The sequence below is a fragment of the Mandrillus leucophaeus genome, unplaced genomic scaffold (genome assembly GCF_000951045.1).
Source record: "Mandrillus leucophaeus isolate KB7577 unplaced genomic scaffold, Mleu.le_1.0 Scaffold1200, whole genome shotgun sequence".
Taxonomy (NCBI): domain Eukaryota; kingdom Metazoa; phylum Chordata; class Mammalia; order Primates; family Cercopithecidae; genus Mandrillus; species Mandrillus leucophaeus.
In genome coordinates this window covers 562,873-580,998 of record NW_012100322.1, presented here as the reverse complement: position 1 = coordinate 580,998, position 18,126 = coordinate 562,873, and the positions used below count along the sequence as shown (strand labels likewise).

General features: G+C 44.2%; 1 protein-coding gene across 1 annotated transcript in view; it reads left to right on the top strand.

The window, feature by feature from the left end:
- The window catches only part of LOC105532097 (inversin), a gene marked incomplete at its 5' end in the record, with an annotated part of 64,855 nt that overhangs the window by 41,199 nt on the left and 5,530 nt on the right, over positions 1-18,126 (top strand). Inside the window, 3 exons of the mRNA XM_011970201.1 lie at positions 5,542-5,825; positions 12,646-13,360; positions 17,257-17,486. Of these exons, the coding sequence (XP_011825591.1) occupies positions 5,542-5,825; positions 12,646-13,360; positions 17,257-17,486 (1,229 nt within the window). The remainder of the gene's footprint in view (positions 1-5,541; positions 5,826-12,645; positions 13,361-17,256; positions 17,487-18,126) is intronic.

Genomic DNA, 18,126 nt, shown 5'->3' with positions numbered 1-18,126 from the left:
ATCCAGGCTAGTAATTTGTAAAAATTTCTATCTGTGGGTCTTAGATTCGGTTTTAGGGGGCTTTGGGGGAATATCTCTGCCCCATAATAGCCCTCGAGCAATGTGAAGCAGCGATGTGTCCTGTAAATCTTTTATTCCTGGGTAGACAGCCCCAGTCCCATCAGCTGCGAGTCTGGAAACCCCTCTTCGCCCTGTGGAGCGCAGGACCTGAAACAGATGTTGTCAAAGATTTGATCCCCAGTTGACTTTCTCACTTTCTTATCCTGTGAGCCTCTGAAGAGCTACAAAAATTGCTCTAAAAGAGACAGTACAAACCAGACTAAATTAGCAGCCCATTAGAAGCTATCGTCTACCCAATTTCTCTTCACATAGTAGGAAAAGGAGAGAGAGAAAGGTGGGACTATTTTATCCACTAATATTCTGCCATGTTAATAATTTTCCTGCAGAAATGTTGTTTGCTGTGTCATAGAACTTTAAAAAATTTTTCATATCAACTAGAATGATATTGGTTCTTTTTCTGATATTTGTTCTAAGCTTTACAAGTAAAATAGATCTTTATAACATAGTGTACCTTCATGATTAAATTTTGTTTTTGTTTTTTTTTGTTTTGTTTTTTTGAGACAGAGCCTCGCTCTGTCGCCCAGGCTGGAGTGCAGTGGCACAATCTCGGGTCACTGCAAGCTCCACCTCCCAGGTTCACACCATTCTCCTGCCTCAGCCTCCTGAGTAGCTGGGACTACAGGCACCCGCCACCATGCCCAGCTAATTTTTTGTATTTTTAGTAGAGATGGGGTTTCACCATGTTAGCCAAGATGGTCTCACTCTCCTGACCTCATGATCCACCCGCCTCAGCCTCCCAAAGTGCTGGGATTACAGGCATGAGCCACCATGCCCGGCCCTGATTAAAGATCTTTGACATTTCTTTATAACTTAAGAAAAAAACATTTAAATTTCAGGACAATTATTGAATCTAAGAGCTAAGGACTAAACACTACATTGAAAGCTAGGTATGGCTGAGTGCAGTGGCTCACACCTGTAATCCCAGCCCTTTGAGAGGCTGAGGTGGGAGGATCACTTGAGGCCAGGAGTTGAAGACAAGCCTGGGCAACATAGGGAGACCTTGTCTCTACAAAATATATTTTTAAAAATTAGCCTAAAAGTTCAAGGTTACAGTGAGCTATGATTGCACCACTGCATTCCAGCCTAGGTGACAGAGTGAGACCCTGTCTCTAAAAGTAAAAATAAAAAAGAAAGCTCATTTTTAAATACTGTGAATGATTAGTTTGAAGTGGCATCCCCAGCTTCTTCATATGACCCAATTAATTTTTTAAATAATGGAAGAAGTTAGGTGAAATTTTTAAAAACAACTCTGTCATGGGGATGAATTTTACCAGGAGATAAAGCAGCTGAGTTCTATCTTGGCTCTGTCTGTAGTTTACCATGTAGCCTTGGGTAAGTCACTTACCTCTCTGCCTGTTTTCTTATCTACCAAATGAAGGTGTCACCCTCAATATACTGTGGTTTCTTCAAACTCTTACACTATGAGCAATGGTTCTGGACCTTTTCCCCAGGGAGACACATACATGTGGGGTCATGTTCAACTCTCAGAAGCTGAATTGTTTGTGTTGTTGTTGTTACTGCTGCTGCTTTAGTTTTAAGGCAGCAATATAGATAAAATAGGATATAGGTTACGCATAATTTCCAGTTTTAATCCCACTCCGTTTTTTCCCAATTGTTGCGGGAAGTCAGGGAACCCAAACAGAGGGACCTGCTGAAGCCGTGACAGAAGAACATAAATTGTGGAGATTTCATGGACATTTATCACTTCCCCAATCGATACTCATATAATTTCCTATGCCTGTCTTTACTTTAATCTTTTAATCCCGTCATCTTTGTAAGCTGAGGATATATTTCACTTCTGGATGCTGTGATGATTGCGTTAACTGCACAAATTGTTCATAAAGCATGTGTGGTTGAACAATATGAAATCTGGGCACCTTAAGAACAGGATAGCAGCGATTTTCAGGGAACAAGGGAGATAACCTTAAAGCCTGGCTGCCTGGGAGCCAGGCAGAACAGAGCCATATTTCTCTTATTACTGAAAATGGGTAAGAGAAATATCGGTGAATTCTTTCCCCAATAAGGAATATTAATAATTAACAGCCCTGGGAAAAGAATGCATTCCTGGGGAGGCCTCTAAAATGGCTGCTCTGGGGGTGTCTGCCTTATGCAGTTGCAGATCAGGGATGAAACACGCCCTGGCCTCCTGCAATACCCTCAGACTTGCTAGGATTAGGAAATTCCAGCCTGGCAAATTCTGTCAGACCAGTTCAAGGCTCTTGAATCCTGTTAAGATGTTTATCAATGACAATGCATGCACAGCGGGACATGGAAGTTCATTAGTGATTCTAGTTTCGCCCTGACCTTCTGCCTTGTGATCTTTTGTTGCCCTTGAAGCATGTGATCTCTGTGACCCACACCCTATGCGTACACTCCCTCCCCTTTGAAAATTGCTAATAAAAACTTGCTGGTTTTGTGGCTCAGGGGGCATCACAGAACCTGCTGACATATGATGTCTCTCCCGGACACCCAGCTTTAAAATTCCTCTGTTTTGTACTCTTTCCCTTTATTTCTCAGACTGGCTGACACTTAGGGAAAATAGAAAAGAACCTACATTGAATTATCGGGGGTGGGTTCCCCCAATGTCCAGTGATCACTGCTATTACATCAAGAACCACTGCTCTGAAGAACTTCACAATTGTGGGCCATGTGCCACCTGGAAGATTTTTTTAATGTAAAATGCATCAATTAAAAAAAATTAATTATATTTATAAGACCAGGGGCTAATTATTCATTCAGATGATTGCATTCTGTCTCCTAATTCTGCTTACTTAGTTCTACCAAAATGAAAAATCACTCCCCTGTATCCCCCCTCCAAAGCAATCTCCAGAAGTCAAAGCCCTCTTGCTTTCTGGATGTCCTGACCACTTTAAAAGGCTGGATCCCCTGTTCCTCATGTGACTGCCTTTGTTTAAAGGCCCAGAAAGGTCTGCAGTGATAAGGTTTGCCCCGGGACTGGCTACAGAGAGGCTTCTTGGAATTGAATAAGGAGCTGTTTGGTTTCCTAAAAAGAAAGAGGAGACTGCTCATATAACCAACTCTAATTTGTCACCTCAGAGTCCCCCTTAATGGCAGTGAGATCCATATAGGTGCCAACCCAGACAGACACCCACATATGTCTGTCTAATGAGCCAATATCATTCCCTTAAAACAGCTCTGCTCATTGGTGCTGATAAAAAGCACAGCCCTTCTTCCTCTGCCTTCCTGGAGCAAGGCTATTAAATCTATTAGCAGCACTTCCGCCACCCAGATGCTTCCACCTTCTTCTGAAAAGCAGCCTTGTCCCAGACAGATCACACTGAAATGGCGCCTGCTCGCATCCATATGAATCTCAAGTTCTGAGATGACAGGCTGTCCAGCTGGCCTGTAGACCGCAGTCATTAGCAGGTGGCAAAGATGTCACAAAACCAGAGTCGAATAAAAACACTAGAGCTGTACAGGAGTTAGCACAACCCATCTGGCCATGTTCTTGGTAATGGGACTCAATAGAAAACTGTTAGATAAGCAAGCTTGGACCCCAGATCAGGGGCTACTCCATACAGGAGGAAAGAGCTTCAGAAGGGGAATTTAACACGTTGACAAGGTTTTAAATCAAAGTGTAACCCAGGTATCTGTCAGCTGGGGCTTTCCTGTCCCTTGAGATCTAAATAAGCTTTGCTTCAAATGCCGTAGTCCATGGCAGTCTGGATTCTATGACTGCTTGTCAGCTTAGGGTCTCCACCTTGTCTCATGCTTCTGTGTCTGATCCTTAGCCCTGCACCTTGTCAGGCTGCCTATAAAGATGGCATGCTCATGTGTGAGCAAGGTGGACCTTACAAAAAGTTGGTGTCAATGTGGAGAATCACATTTCATATTGTACATTTCATTCCACCTAGTGGTATAGTGAGCAGTCCATGTTAGACTTTCCTGTGCTCTTAAGCCTGGCTACTCAAGGTGTGGCCAGAGGGCCAGCAACACCTGGATCACCTGGGCGCTTGTTAGAAATGCAGAATCTTGAGTTCTCCCCAGCCTTTCTAAGTCAGAATCCATAATTACCAAGACACCAGGTGATTCAGCCCAATAAAGTGTGAGGAGCACACGACTAAAGTCCTTTTCAGCTGGGCGTGGTGGTGCACGCCTATAATCCCAACCGTTTGGGAGGCCAAAGCTGGGGGATGGCTTGAGCCCAGGAGTTCAAAACCAGCCTGGACAACAAAGTGAGACCACCGCCCCCGCCCCCCGCAACCCCGCCCACCGATCTCTACAAAAAATTTAAAAATTATCCAGGTGTGGTGGCGCATGCTACTCAGGAGGCTGAGGTGGGAGGATCGCTTAAGCCCAGGAGTTCAAGGCTGCGGGGAGCTAAGAAGGCACCACTGCACGTTGCACTCTAGCCTAGGTAAAAGACCCTGTCTTTAAAAAGATAAATAAATGCAAAATATAACATTTCTTCCATGATAAATTAGGTCTTTGTTTTCCTGGCTGTCCCCTTCTGGGTAGAAGATTCCTTAGGGGAGGACCTGAAATCTGTGGTCGTCATTTCTGTATCTTCAGTGCCCAGCAGAGAGAGAGACTCAGAAATTTTGTTTTTCCTCCTGTCTTTGCCTTGGGAATCCCTACAAATTAACAGCAGTGGTCAAACGAACCTTGCCCCTAACTCAGCCCCTTCCTTTGTCCTTAGTTAGGGGCCTAGGCTACCTTTCTGAGCCACGTCAGACCCACCTGCCTCACCCTGCTACTCATCTTTAGATGGGCCCCTCCTCCCCAGCCCTTGTCTGTTCTCTTGCTACCCAAGGGTTCCAGCTTTGCCACCAGCTACTCATGTGTGACTTTTTGAAAATCACCCTACCTTCTGGGTCTCATCTGTAAAATGAGTGGATTTGACTCATTAGCTAGAGCTCTTAACGGCAGCATTTGCAACTCACAGGTGTGTTTTAATCACTGGCAAGGTACTTTGCAAGTGACTTTTTATATGATCATTAAGGTTTGCCAATGGGCTTTTTTAAATGAATAGAGCAGATTCAAGGTTATCCCTTTGACTGTCATTCTCAGTTGCATTCTGGTGTGCTTTCTGAAACAGGAGAAAAACGGGTGGTGGTACAGGTAGCTCCAGGTATCACACACAAGCTTGGGGCATACACACCGTTGGGAATGTGTTATGTTTCACATTCAGAAAAGTTGCCTGGTTATCTCTCGTGTCTCAACAGCACAAAGACTGATCTATAAACTTTTCAGCTCCGTCATCTTTTGGGCTATAAGGCCTGGTGTGAAAGAGGTGGTTTTTATTTTATCTGGAGAAAAGACTGCTCTTGGAAAATGCAAATTTCCAAATATCTCCTGTGATGTAGTAGCGCCTCTTAAAATTTAAATCTCACACAGAGACACTTGAGCAGGTGATACTCTTTACATTTTTTTCCTTTTCCTCTTTGACTTTGCTTCCAGAAAGCGAGAGGAAGAAAACAAACGAAAAGAGGCAGAACAGCAAAAAGGAAGGCAAAGCCCAGATTCCTGCAGACCCCAGGCCCTTCCCTGTCTGCCCAGCACCCGGGATGCACCCAGCAGGCAGAGCCGGGCCCCCAGCAAGCAGCCTCCTGTTGGCAACGTGGCCCAAGGCCCTGAGCCAAGAGACAGCAGAGGATCTCCAGGAGGGTCTCTAGGCAGAGCCCTCCAGAAGGAGCAGTATGCTTCCTCGGATTTGCAGGGAACAAACTCCAGAAGGCCAAATGGTAGGTGTATTGCCTTTGTCATCTCCTGCTGGCCCACGGACTGTGGGCTTTTTTCTTTGGTGTATTTAGACCAATTACACTTAAGATAATATTAGCACTTAGGACCACCACTTTATGATTTGTATTCTACTTGTTTCCTCTGGTTCTCAGTTCTCTTTTTTTCCCTTCCCTTTTTTCACTTCAGCATTTTTAAGCATTCCATCTTGATTGATTTATGGTTTTTTGTTTTCTTTTCTTTTTTAGAGTGAAGCGTGAAAACCTCACTTCCATTTATCTTGTCCACTTTTAAGTATCATTGCTTAGGTATCAGATGGTGTCATAAATTTTGTTTCAATCATGAGATACAATTTATAAAACTCACAAAGGAAATAACATTTTATGCACCCGTATTTCTGCTCTTCTGTTGTTTCTTCTTCCTTCCTGATGCTCTAAGATTCTCGTATCCTTTCCTTTCTGTATGAAGAGCTTTCTTTGGCCAATCTTTAAGGGTATGTCTGCTAGCAACGAATTCTTTCAGTTTTCCTTTGTCTGAGAATGTTTTTATTTGATTCCTGAAGAATCATTAAGACAGATGTAGAATTCATGGTTGGCAGTTCTTTTCTTTTAGCACTTGAAAAATATTGTGCCATTTCCTTTTGACTTCCATGGTTTCAGATGAGAAATCCACTGTCCTTCAAATTGGTGTTTCTCAGTAACAGTCCTAGGTAATATGTCATTTCTCTCTGGCTGCTTTCAAGATTTTAAAATTTATCATTAGCTTTCAGAAGTTTGATATGATGTGTCTTGGCATGGGTTTTTGCAGTTTATCCTATTTAGAGTTTACCTGTATGTCAAGGGTCCCCATGATCCCCATCCCCAAGACTACCACCAGGTTTGGTGATGTTGGAGGATTTACTGGGGGGACTCAGCATATAGTTGTACTCCCAGTTAGGATTTATTATAACAAAGGGACACAAAGCAAAATGAGCAAAGAGAAAAGGTGTATGGAGCAATGTCCAGAGGAAATTAGGCACGAGCTTCCGGTGGCTCTCTCCCAGTGGAGTCACACACAACACGTTTAATTCCTTCTGCAATAAATTTAATAACCAGTCAGACAAACTTTTGCTGACAAAGAAAGCTCACATGAACCTAGGACTCCAGGATTTTTATCTGGAGTTAGTCACATAGATACCCTCTGCTAGCATATGACAAAATTCCAGACTCCCAGAAGGAACAGTGTGCAGCACGAACCCTATTGTTTGCATGAAGCAATTTAAACACATTGAGCTACTCTTAGAAGTTAGAAAATGGTAGGAGCTTTCTCAAAATCTAAGTGCAAATGCCAACACAGTGAAAAAGGCAAATTATGTCTTCGTATTATTATGAAAATAGCCCTTACCTTATGGACTTTCTCAGAAGGGGGCTCTGGAACTTCATGATTACTGAATTCAGGGCTTGGACAGTTCAACCTGTTTCTCTGAACCTTAACTTCCTTAGCTATGAAGTGAGGGTATACTTTCTACACCACAAGGTAGCTATGGATAGAAATAATTCATGTAGAGTACTTGTTACAGCCCATAACTCATCATAGGTTTTCAGTAACTATTATTATTGAGCCACACGTTAATCCAGCCAAGAACAACTACAGAAAAGTATACATAAAATGATTACAGGCTGGGTGCAGTGACTCACACCTGTAATCCCAACACTTTGGGAGGCCGGGGCATGCAGATTACTTGAGGCCAGAAGTTCAAGACCAGCCTGGCCAACTTGGCGAAACTCCATCTCTACTAAAAATATAAAAATTAGCCAGGCATGGTGGTACATGCAACTCAGGAGGCTGAAGCACAAGAGCTGCTTGAACCTGAGAGGCGTTAGTTGCATTGGGCTGAAATTGTGTCTCTGCACTCCAGCCTGGGCAACAGTGAGACTCTGTCTCAAAATATATATATATGTAAAATGACTATAAACATTTCTGGAATATAATTCCATAATCAACTTTACAGTGTAATCCTTAAGGATTGTATGCTCATGATGCTTTGCTACATATTCATTCATTTATTCATCCAACCAGCTTTAATTAAGCTCCCATAATGTGACAGCCATGTTGAACTTCCTTGAGTTCTTTCTTAGCTTGGGGCCTTTGCAGATGCCACTCCCTCTACCTTATTTTTGAGATATCAGGGATAATGTTGCTTCTTCTGTTCAACCCTTATCTCCCCACTAAAGGAGGCTATAGTTTCCTGCTATATGCTCCCATACTTCTCCTATACTTCCCTCTTATAAAGATCATCACTTTTTACTGTTATTACTGGTTTACTTGTCATTTTTTCCACTAAACTGCAAGATCTGTGAGAGCAGGGTTGCTTCCATTGTCTACTGCTGTAAACAAACCACACAAAGACGAAGTGACTTTGAACAATAACGATTTAATTTTTATGATTCTATTTTGGTTGGAAAGTTTCTTTACAGGCTTCATCTGGTCTCACTTATGTGTCTACATTCAGGTGGAGAGTCAGTGGAATTCCATGTCTAAGATATACTGACTTGAATGTCTAGCAATCGATGCAAGCTATCAGATGGGATTCTTTGACTCTGTTTTACATGGTTTTCATCCTCCAATAGACTAGACTGGCTTCCTTACATCGTGGTCTCAGGACAGTATTCTCAGAAAGCAAAGATAAAAGCCACAAGACCTCTTGAGAAATAGACTCTAGAATTTGCACACATTGTATTGATCAAAGCAAATTACGAGACCATCCCAGACCAAATGATGTGGAGAAATAGATTCCACCTTTGTGCATACGAAGATGGGAGGAATTTTTGGCTATTAAACAACCTGTCATAGTTCCTATTTGGTCACAGATTATTCACATTCCTCCCGCATGCAAGATATTCTTACCCCTTGATATGGATTGGCTCTGTGTCCCCATCCAAATCTTGTGTTGAATTGCAATTCCCAATGTTTGGGGAGGGACTTGGTGGGAGGTGATTGGATCATGGGGGCGGATTTCCCCCATGCTGTTCTCATGATAGTGAGTTCTCACAAGATCTAATGGTTTAAATGTGTGTGGCACTTACCCCCTCACTCACGCTCTCTCCTGCTACCATGTGAAGAAGGTGCTTGCTTCCCCTTTGCCTTCCACCATGATTGTAGGTTTCCTGAGGCCTGCCAGTCATGCTTCCTGTTAAGCCTGTGGAACTGTGAGTCGATTAAACCTCTTTTCTTTATAAATTACCCAGTCTCAGGTAGTTCTTTATAGCAGTATAGGAATAGACTGATACATTCCTATCTCAGTACCCCAAAATCTCAACCTGATTATCTCATCACACTTGAAGTCTAGGATTTTAAGACATGAATCAGATGTGGTTCAGGTTCACCAGCTGGGACTCTTTCTGATTCAGAGATCAATCAGCCAAAAAGATACATTATCAACACCACTCCCCCACACCCAACAAACAGTGGTGAGATAGGAACAGAATAACCACAGTAGACAAAAGGGTAGAATAGGAGGCGCATAGCAGCCATTAGTCCATAGCAATTCTGAAAGTCAGCTGGTCACATTTTACCAGGGCCCCTACTCTGAGGTAAAATTCCTTGATTAGGGTCTCATTTTACTCCTGGTGCCTTCCTATTCCATTGTTCTCCATGGCTCTTGGCTCTGCTACCTGAATTCTTGACTGCTCTCTGAGAAGTCCTTCCTTTTCCGAAGAAATGCCCCTGTTTGCAGCTGAGTAGCTTTCTCAGCCTGTCTCCTGACTATAGGATACTGGGGCCCCAGAGGCTTCTTTTTGATTTGAACTATGTCACCAGTTCAAGCTTGTGGTACTCTCAATAATACGATTATCTCAAAAACTTCATGGGTTTCCTGTGAATCTGATTGGATTCATTTCATATTTCAAAAGCCACATCCATAATTTTTCAAACAAGCTTTTCTCTCATTTGAGTGGCTCAGATTTCTGTGGGAAAATGCCCTTGTGATTCTTAGAAATACTTTTGTCGAGCTGAGAAGGCCTATTATATACCATCTTAAATATTTTTGAATCTTAATAAAGGGTGTACAGCCATACTTTTTTTGTTTTGTTTTGTTTTTTGAGACAGGGTCTCACCCTGTCACCCAGGCTGGAGTGCAGTGGTGCAATCACAGCTCACTGCAACTTCTGCCTCCCAGGCTCAAGTGATCCCCCCACCTCAGCCTCCCGGGTAGCTGGGACCATAGGTGTGTGCTACCATGCCTGGCTAATTTTTTGCATTTCTTTTTCGTAGAGATGAGATTTCATCATATTGCCGAGGCTGGTCTCAAACTCCTGGGCTCAAGCAATCTACCTGTCTTGGCCTCCCCAAGTGCTGGGATTTTATAAGTGTTAGTCACTGTGTCCGGCCTGATTTGATCTTTATGCTGAGGCCTATGAGACTTTTGCTGGCTGGAAAGAATAAAAATGTTAAAATAGTTTTATTTTCTAACCCAGCACATCCTGCGATCTTTACATTATCTCTAAATTTTGCTTGCAAACGGAGCAGTTTTTTCTCCATTTTATTTGCTTTCTCCCCATACCTTGTCATATGTAGGTTAAAAAGCAGTTGACATTTTGTTCTACATTCCATCTGGAAACCTTCTGAACTGTATCTACAGCTTCATTAGGTATATTTTCTATCTTCTACGTTACTGCAGGTGACAATTTTGCCAGTTAATTCTGCCACTGAATAACAAGGTTCACTTCTCTCTAGATTCCCACAGCAATTTCTTCTCTGCTCTTCCAGCCTTCACCAGCCGTCTCTTCATTGCCTTCCCAGCTTCTGCTCACCAACCAGTCCAAAGTCAATACCATGGATTTTATATTTTAAGACAGCACCTCTCTTTTCTAGATATAAATATCTGTGTTGGTTATCTCCTGTAGCATAATAAACCACTCCCAAAACTAAGTGGCTTAAAACAACAGAAGTTTATTATTTCTCACAGTCCCGTCAGCTACCTGGGCAGTTCCTCTTCTCAATCACCTGGGCTCACTCATGAGGTATATCTTCTTATATCCCTTTCTTTGTTTTTTCTTTTTTGAGACAGAGTTTTGCTCTTGTTGCCCAGGCTGGAGTGCAGTGGCACGATCTTGGCTCACCGCAACCTCCACCTCCTGGGTTCAAGCGATTCTCCTGCCTCTGCCTCCTGAGTCACTGGGATGAAGGCATGCACCACCACGCCCAACTAGTTTTTTTGTATTTTTAGTAGAGATGCGGTTTCTCCATGTTGGTCAGGCTGGTCTCGAACTCCCAACCTCAGGGAATCTGCCCGCCACGGCCTGCCAAAATGCTGGGATTATAGGCGTGAGCCACCGTGCCCGGCCCATCCCTTTCTTTCTTACATGAAGAGTAGCATAGTTTAGATAGCTCTTTGGCACTTAAGAATATTTTATTTTACATTATTGAGACATAGTCTCACTCTGTTGCTCAGGCTGGAGTGCAGTGGCACAAACAGCTCACTGCACCCTCAACCTCCCAGGCTCAAGCGACCTTTCACCTCAGCCTTCTGAGTAGCTGGGACTACAGGCATGCACTACCATGTCTGGATAATTGTTTTTTTATTTTTAGAAGTGGGGTCTCACTGTGTTACCAGGCTTGTCTCAGACTTGGCTCAAGCAATCCTCTTGCCTCAGCCTCCCAAGGTGCTGGGCCACTGCACCCAGCCAGAACAGTTATTTTAAAGTCTGTTTCTGAAAACACATTATCTGGATAATCTATGTGCCTGTTTTAGTAAGATTTTTTTTTTTCTTTGAGACAGAGTCTTGCTGTCACCCAGGCTGGAGTGCAGTGGCGCGATCTCAGCTCACTGCAACCTATGCCTCCTGGGTTCAAGCGATTCTCCTGCCTCAGCCTCCCAAGTAGCTGGGACTACAGGCACACACCACCATGCCCAGCTAATGTTTGTATTTTTAGTAGAGACAAGGTTTCACCATGTTGGCCAGGCTGGTCTCAAACTCCTGACCTCATGATTCCCATCTTGGCCTCCCAAAGTGCTAGGATTACAGGTGTGAACCACTGTGCCTGGCATATTTTTCATTTTAGATGTTAGTCATTTTCAGAGGACCCCTTTGTGCAGCCTGAGTTGAGAGCATGTCACACTAAAGCAATATTGTGTTTGCTTCTGTGAGGCATCATGGGATATCTCCATCCTGAGAACAGTTTTTATGTTACTGTCTCCTATGGATTGAGAATAAATGAATACCAAGCCCATGTGAGGAAGAAGACTTTGGTTTTAAATTCTTATGGGAGACTCCTTACCCTATCCAGAACCTGAGCTGAAACAAACTTCCTTGTCATCTCCAAGTGCTGGAGAGCAGATTTTAAAATCTGGATTGTTTCCAAAAGGTATATCCCTTCAAGAGTGCTGGCTTCAGGTAGAGTCTTGTTCCAGTTAACTTTCTTCCTGCAAGGCCTCATTTTCTGTTCTTATGTAGATGTTAAAATACAGCCAGATATTTAATAAGACCATCTGTTGCCCACTCCACCACCATTATCTGCCTAGACAGTCACTGGATCAGCTCACACACTTAATTGCTTTGATTTTCAATTTTCTCTTTGTTTTTGGCCTCCAGAGTTCCTTTATTTTCTTAAAGGCATGACAGTGCTTTCCAAAGGATATCCATTATTTTTGTTAAGGTGAGAAGGGTTTCAGGTTATCTAACCTACCATATTGCTGGAAATAGAAGTTAAACAGTTTTTTCCTAGTCGTATTTGCCACTATTATGGTAATGATATAGTCTAAGTCTGAATATCTTATGTGAACATATTAGCAAAATTATCCTACTATGCAAGTTTTGGACGATATTTTTTCTTTGTTTCCCCAAGAAACAGCCAGAGAACATTCTAAAGGCCAATCTGCCTGTGTCCACTTCAGACCCAGTGAAGGCAGTGATGGAAACAGGCATCCAGGAGCTCCCTCTGTTGAGAAGTCCAGAGGTGAGACAGCTGGTGATCAGCGGTGTGCAAAGGGGAAAGGCTTCGTGAAGCAGCCCTCCTGTATCAGGGTGGCTGGGCCTGATGAGAAAGGAGAGGACTCCAGGCGGGCAGCTGCAAGCCTTCCACCACACGATAGCCACTGGAAGCCCAGCAGGCGGCATGACACAGAACCCAGGGCCAAATGTGCCCCCCAGAAAAGGCGCACTCAAGAGCTCAAAGGAGGAAGGTGCTCCCCGGCTGGTTCTAGCCGGCCTGGCAGTGCCCGGGGGGAGGCAGTCCATGCTGGGCAGAATCCTCCCCACCATCGTATACCAAGAAACAAAGTGACACAAACCAAGCTCGCAGGAGGGCTCTATTCAGATTTGCCACAGAGCACAGAGGAGTTGAGGTCAGGAGCCAGGAGGCTGGGGACATCCACCCTGTCCGAGGACTTTCAGGTATCTAAGGAGACTGATCCAGTACCTGGTCTCTCTGGGCAGAGTGTGAATATTGACCTTCTCCCTGTAGAGCTCCGACTGCAGATAATTCAGAGAGAACGAAGGAGGAAAGAGCTGTTTCGCAAAAAGAACAAGGCAGCGGCAGTCATCCAGCGTGCCTGGCGAAGGTAGGAAAATGGGGTGCTGCCATATCTGTGGTTCTTTGGTTGTTACTAGTATTCTCAACATGACATCTGTGCTCTTTGATGTTTTCCCAATGAGTTCCATTTGGTGGCATGATAAGGCCAATTTTATGGAGCCTACCCATGAAATTCACACAAGATCCTAGTAATTTACATTGTGTAAACCATTTGGAAGATGTTTTTGCCTAGAAAGATGGGAAAGTGCTCCCAGCACAGCATGGGGTAAAGGAAAAAGTCCTGGGTTTGTAACCATGAAATGTCAGATTCAGATAAGCTCAAACAGGTTATGTGACTTTGGGCAAATCTCGTGGCCCCCCGACCTTCTGCTTCTTCATCTGTAAAACAGGATTTAATAATTGTTGCACATGTCCTATTAATACGACAGGTTACTAGAATGAGATAATGCACACTTCATTAATTCTAAATTACCACACATAGGAGATACTTTATTTTTATTCTTATGTCTTTACTACCCAGAAACTAGTCATACTCAAAAAACCTAAACCAGGGTCTGGATATAATAGATTGAGTGACTAGACTGTATTATGTAAACCTCTCTGAGCATCTACCAAGCTCAGAATACGTAGTAGGCACTGGGAGTGGGGGTGAAGGCTGTCCTAAAAGCCTGAAACAGTGTCCCAATATACTAGAGACAAATGCTGTTGGGGGGTGATTATGGGAGGACTTGAGCGCTCTTCTTGCTACAAATGTTCACGTCTCATAATCTCTTTCATGCTGAAAGCCTCACTACAGCCTAAATCTAAATTAGGCCTTACAGTGATGAGTGTCCAGAGAGGAGCTGGACCCATCACCAATAGGTGGGAGCTGGCCAGGCACAGTGGCTTAGACCTGTAACTCCAGCACTTTGGGAGGCCGAGGTGGAAGGATCACTTGAACCCAGGGTTATGAGACGAGATCACCCCGGGAAACATGGCCAAACCCCGTCTCTACAAAAAAATACAAAAATTACCCAGGCATGGTGGCATACACCTGTAGTCCTAGCTATTTGTGAGGCTGAGGCAGGAGGATCGCTTGACCCCAGGAAGTCAAGGCCAGTAAGCCATCACCATGCCACAGAACTCCAGCCTGGGCGACAGAGTGAGACCCTGTCTCAAGAAAAGAGATAGGTGGAAGTTATTTTGCCACCATCACTGGAGAGAGGAAGACGGATGGGGAGACAAGGCAAGGAAATAATGCGGGCACAGGTGTGCCAGATATCAAGGTTCCTGTCAGGAGAAAAAGGAAGACATTCTCTCCTTAACATTGGCAGGGAGAAAACAAGATGGATTCCTGGGAGGTCCAGGGAGAGGCTTCCGTTCGCATCATACCAGAGACTGCCTAACCCAGAGCCAGGTGATCTGGTTTGTGCTTGCACAGGCTTTGCAATGTGTTCTCCCTCATGTCTGTTTCAGCTCTTGGCCATTAACAAAGTCCTCCCATGCCTGACCCCATGTGATCTCCCAACCACACCAGGAAGCCACCACAACAGGGAGCAGTATCCCCATTTTTCAGATGAGAGGCAAAATTGACTTGTCCTTTTTGTCCAGATCCAGCACTTGAACCTCTGGCTGACTCGAATCCAAGGGCCTTTCCCTTACATTATTAGTGAAGTTAGTTTTTGCTGTGGTCAAGCTAATGGAGGTGGAGATGGGCCCCATGCACTCTGCCTAAAAATAGGATGGAGAAGACTGCCTGATTAGTTGTCATACACATCAGGGTAACCAGGAGAAGGGTGATATTACTATTACCAATTGTTAACATACTAGTAGTTTTTATTGGACACTTGTGCCAGACACTGTTCAAACTAGTTTTACCTGGATTAATTCATGTAATCATCACCAATAACCCTGCAAGGTAGATATTGTTCTTACCCCTGTTCCACAGATGAGGAAACTGAAGCACAGAGAGGTTCATCAACTCACCAACATTACAGAGCAAGTGCCAGGGCTGGCTTTGAGCCAAGACAGTTGGCCTCTAAAGCCACAGGTGGAAATGGCCATTGCACCCCCTCGTTGGGGCAGTTATGCTGGTACATGCACTGGCTACCATCCAGATTAATTTTTTAAGTATTTTGGTTGAAATCTAGGATCTAAACAAGCCAGCAAAGTTTACCACGCCAGACCTCACAGCTGCTCCCTACCTGAAATGTCTCCTTCTTCAACTGTCTGACTCCTTTGAAGAGTCAGAAGCTGACAGGTCCTGTCAGTAAGTGACCAGAGTAGCAAATGAGCCTTCAGTCATTCCCCCAAGAACAGTGGGCTTATGGTCTAACATGCGCACCTGGGTAGACAACTACACAGGCTCCCTCTGGATATGCCATTGTGCAATTCTGATGCCCAAAGGACTTCTGGGATTGTTGCACATTGCAGAAAGCCAAGTCTGGTGACAGTAAAAACACGTTTATTAGTTCTATTATAACTACTTTTTCTATTGTAAATACAAGAGCCTGAAGTGCTGTCCTGAAAATGTGTCTGATAGCAAACCTAAGCAGTGAGGACTGGGGCAGGGGTCAGGGCTGGACACGTAAGTGCTCAGTGCAGGCTGTGGTTAGAGGGGACAGGTGCAGGATAGAGAAAAGGAGCTGGAAAACAGGCAGGGAAGGAGGGGGCAAAATGAACCTTGGGTCCTGAGAAAATGAAACTTGATCTTAAAATTGTCAGTTTAATAACCAAGTAAGATGACATTTTAAAGAACTGAAACAGGATCCTGGACAAGCTGAACAGGAAAGGTGCTGCTGGGCCCACTGAGGGCTGACACCATTAACAGCTTCAGCCACTACCCAGGCTTCCCCACAAGTTCTGTGCCCACAAAAGCAGAAGGTATAGAAGACAGCATTTCAAACAGGAGAAACTGAATTATAGAGTGGTAGTGCCATACTTTTGTCTAGACTTGGCTTTTTGGAAATGTGGTAGGTATTCTAGTAGAGGGATGCCATGGTGTTACTCTCCAGGAAAGAAGGAAGAGTCATGTAGGCTGACTGAAATCAGCCTTTGGAAGGAGGGAGGGGCTGCACCATGCACTGCAAGGAGCTTTCAGCAGACTTAGGAAAAAGATTACTTCCCATTTGGTGCAGCCCAAATGGAATCACTGTAAAATCAGACATGAAGCCTGTTGCTCTCTGCAGCTACCTATAGGCTCACTGGGAATAAAGACAGGTTACAGATAATAAACATTGCTGCAGCTTTCCTTTGGAGGCCTCAAAATAGTTGTGCTCAGTAAGTTTGGGAGTGCATGTAGGATAGAAAGCATCAAATAAACCCTAGATGGCAATACAGCCATCATCCCCCATCCCTCACCCACTCCAAACCCACCTCCAACAGACTTATCTTAGTAAAATGTAGCTCATACCTTTACCACTCTAAAGCCCCCTTTCCTCACCAAATACACAGTGCTTCCAACACATTGTGTTACTGACTTTCTGGCACAAATGCCCGTATCTCTGCTGATGCCAGTTCTGCTGCATAGAATGCCCTTCTCTGTCTGGTAAGCTCCTATTCATCTTTTAAAATCCAGCACAAACATTAGCCTTGTGAAACCTTACCAATCCATCAGTCAGTCCTGCATCTGTTTGCACAACCAGCTCCTTGCTCTTGCATGGTACTCTCATGCCACACGTCCCTCTTTACACAGCAGCCTGTCCCACTAGTCTGTGAGCTCCTTGAAGGCAAGGAATCATGATTGAATCCTAGTTCAGGAGGTGTTTGATGATGGAAAAAGAATTCCACATTCAACATGCTGCCGCCGAAATTAGGAATGGGAGCTTGAATGAACCTACCAAGAATTCAGCAAATACTACTACTATAGTTTCTAGGAACCTTAAGGAAATTTAGTTTTCTCAGTACTGTGATCTTAAAGCCTCTCCTCTCCTCTGACCCCACCAGCTACCAGCTCAGGAAGCACCTGTCCCACCTTCGACATACGAAGCAGCTTGGAGCTGGAGATGTGGACAGATGGAGGCAAGAGTGTACAGCATTACTCCTCCAGATCTGGAGGAAGGAACTAGAACTAAAACTCCCCCAAACTACTGCAGTAAGCAAGACCCCCAAGAGTCCATCCAAGGGCACCTCAGGCACAAAGTCCACTAAGCACTCAGTGCTTAAGCAAATCTATGGTAACTGTCCTTCTGCCTACTTTGTCGTTCACAAGTACCCCCAGAGTGCCACATCAGAATCTGAAATGGGATTTAATTACATTGGGTAAACTTAACTGCAATTAATTTTGCACCAACCTAATATTTTTCAAGCACCAAGAGAACAGCACCATTTCGTGCCTGCCTCCCAGTGATACTGAGTCAGAATTGTTTGGTTTCATGAGGCGTTCTAGCATCTCAGCCCAGAGCACCCTCAAGCTTTACTGTTTAAACCTCTCCAGACCCCTGCTTGAGTCTCCCCCTTGCATTACCCATTTGGAGCATTCAAGACTTAGCTAGACCCTGACTTTTCCTATGCTAAGATGTTATAGGGTTGCCCACTATGAGAATGCTCAACACCCATGCACTACAGTAAGTATTTGTTCAGCAGATTAACTTCTACAAATCGAAACATTTTCAGCTCTGCAAAGAGCCCATCCAAGTAGACCCAGTGGTGTTCAAGAAGCCTTGCTGGCTCAAGAGAAAAAAGATAGCCGGGCGCGGTGGCTCACGCCTGTAATCCCAGCACTTTGGGAGGCGGAGGCGGGCGGATCACGAGGTCAGGAGATCAAGACCACGGTGAAACCCTATCTCTACTAAAAATACAAAAAAATTAGCCAGG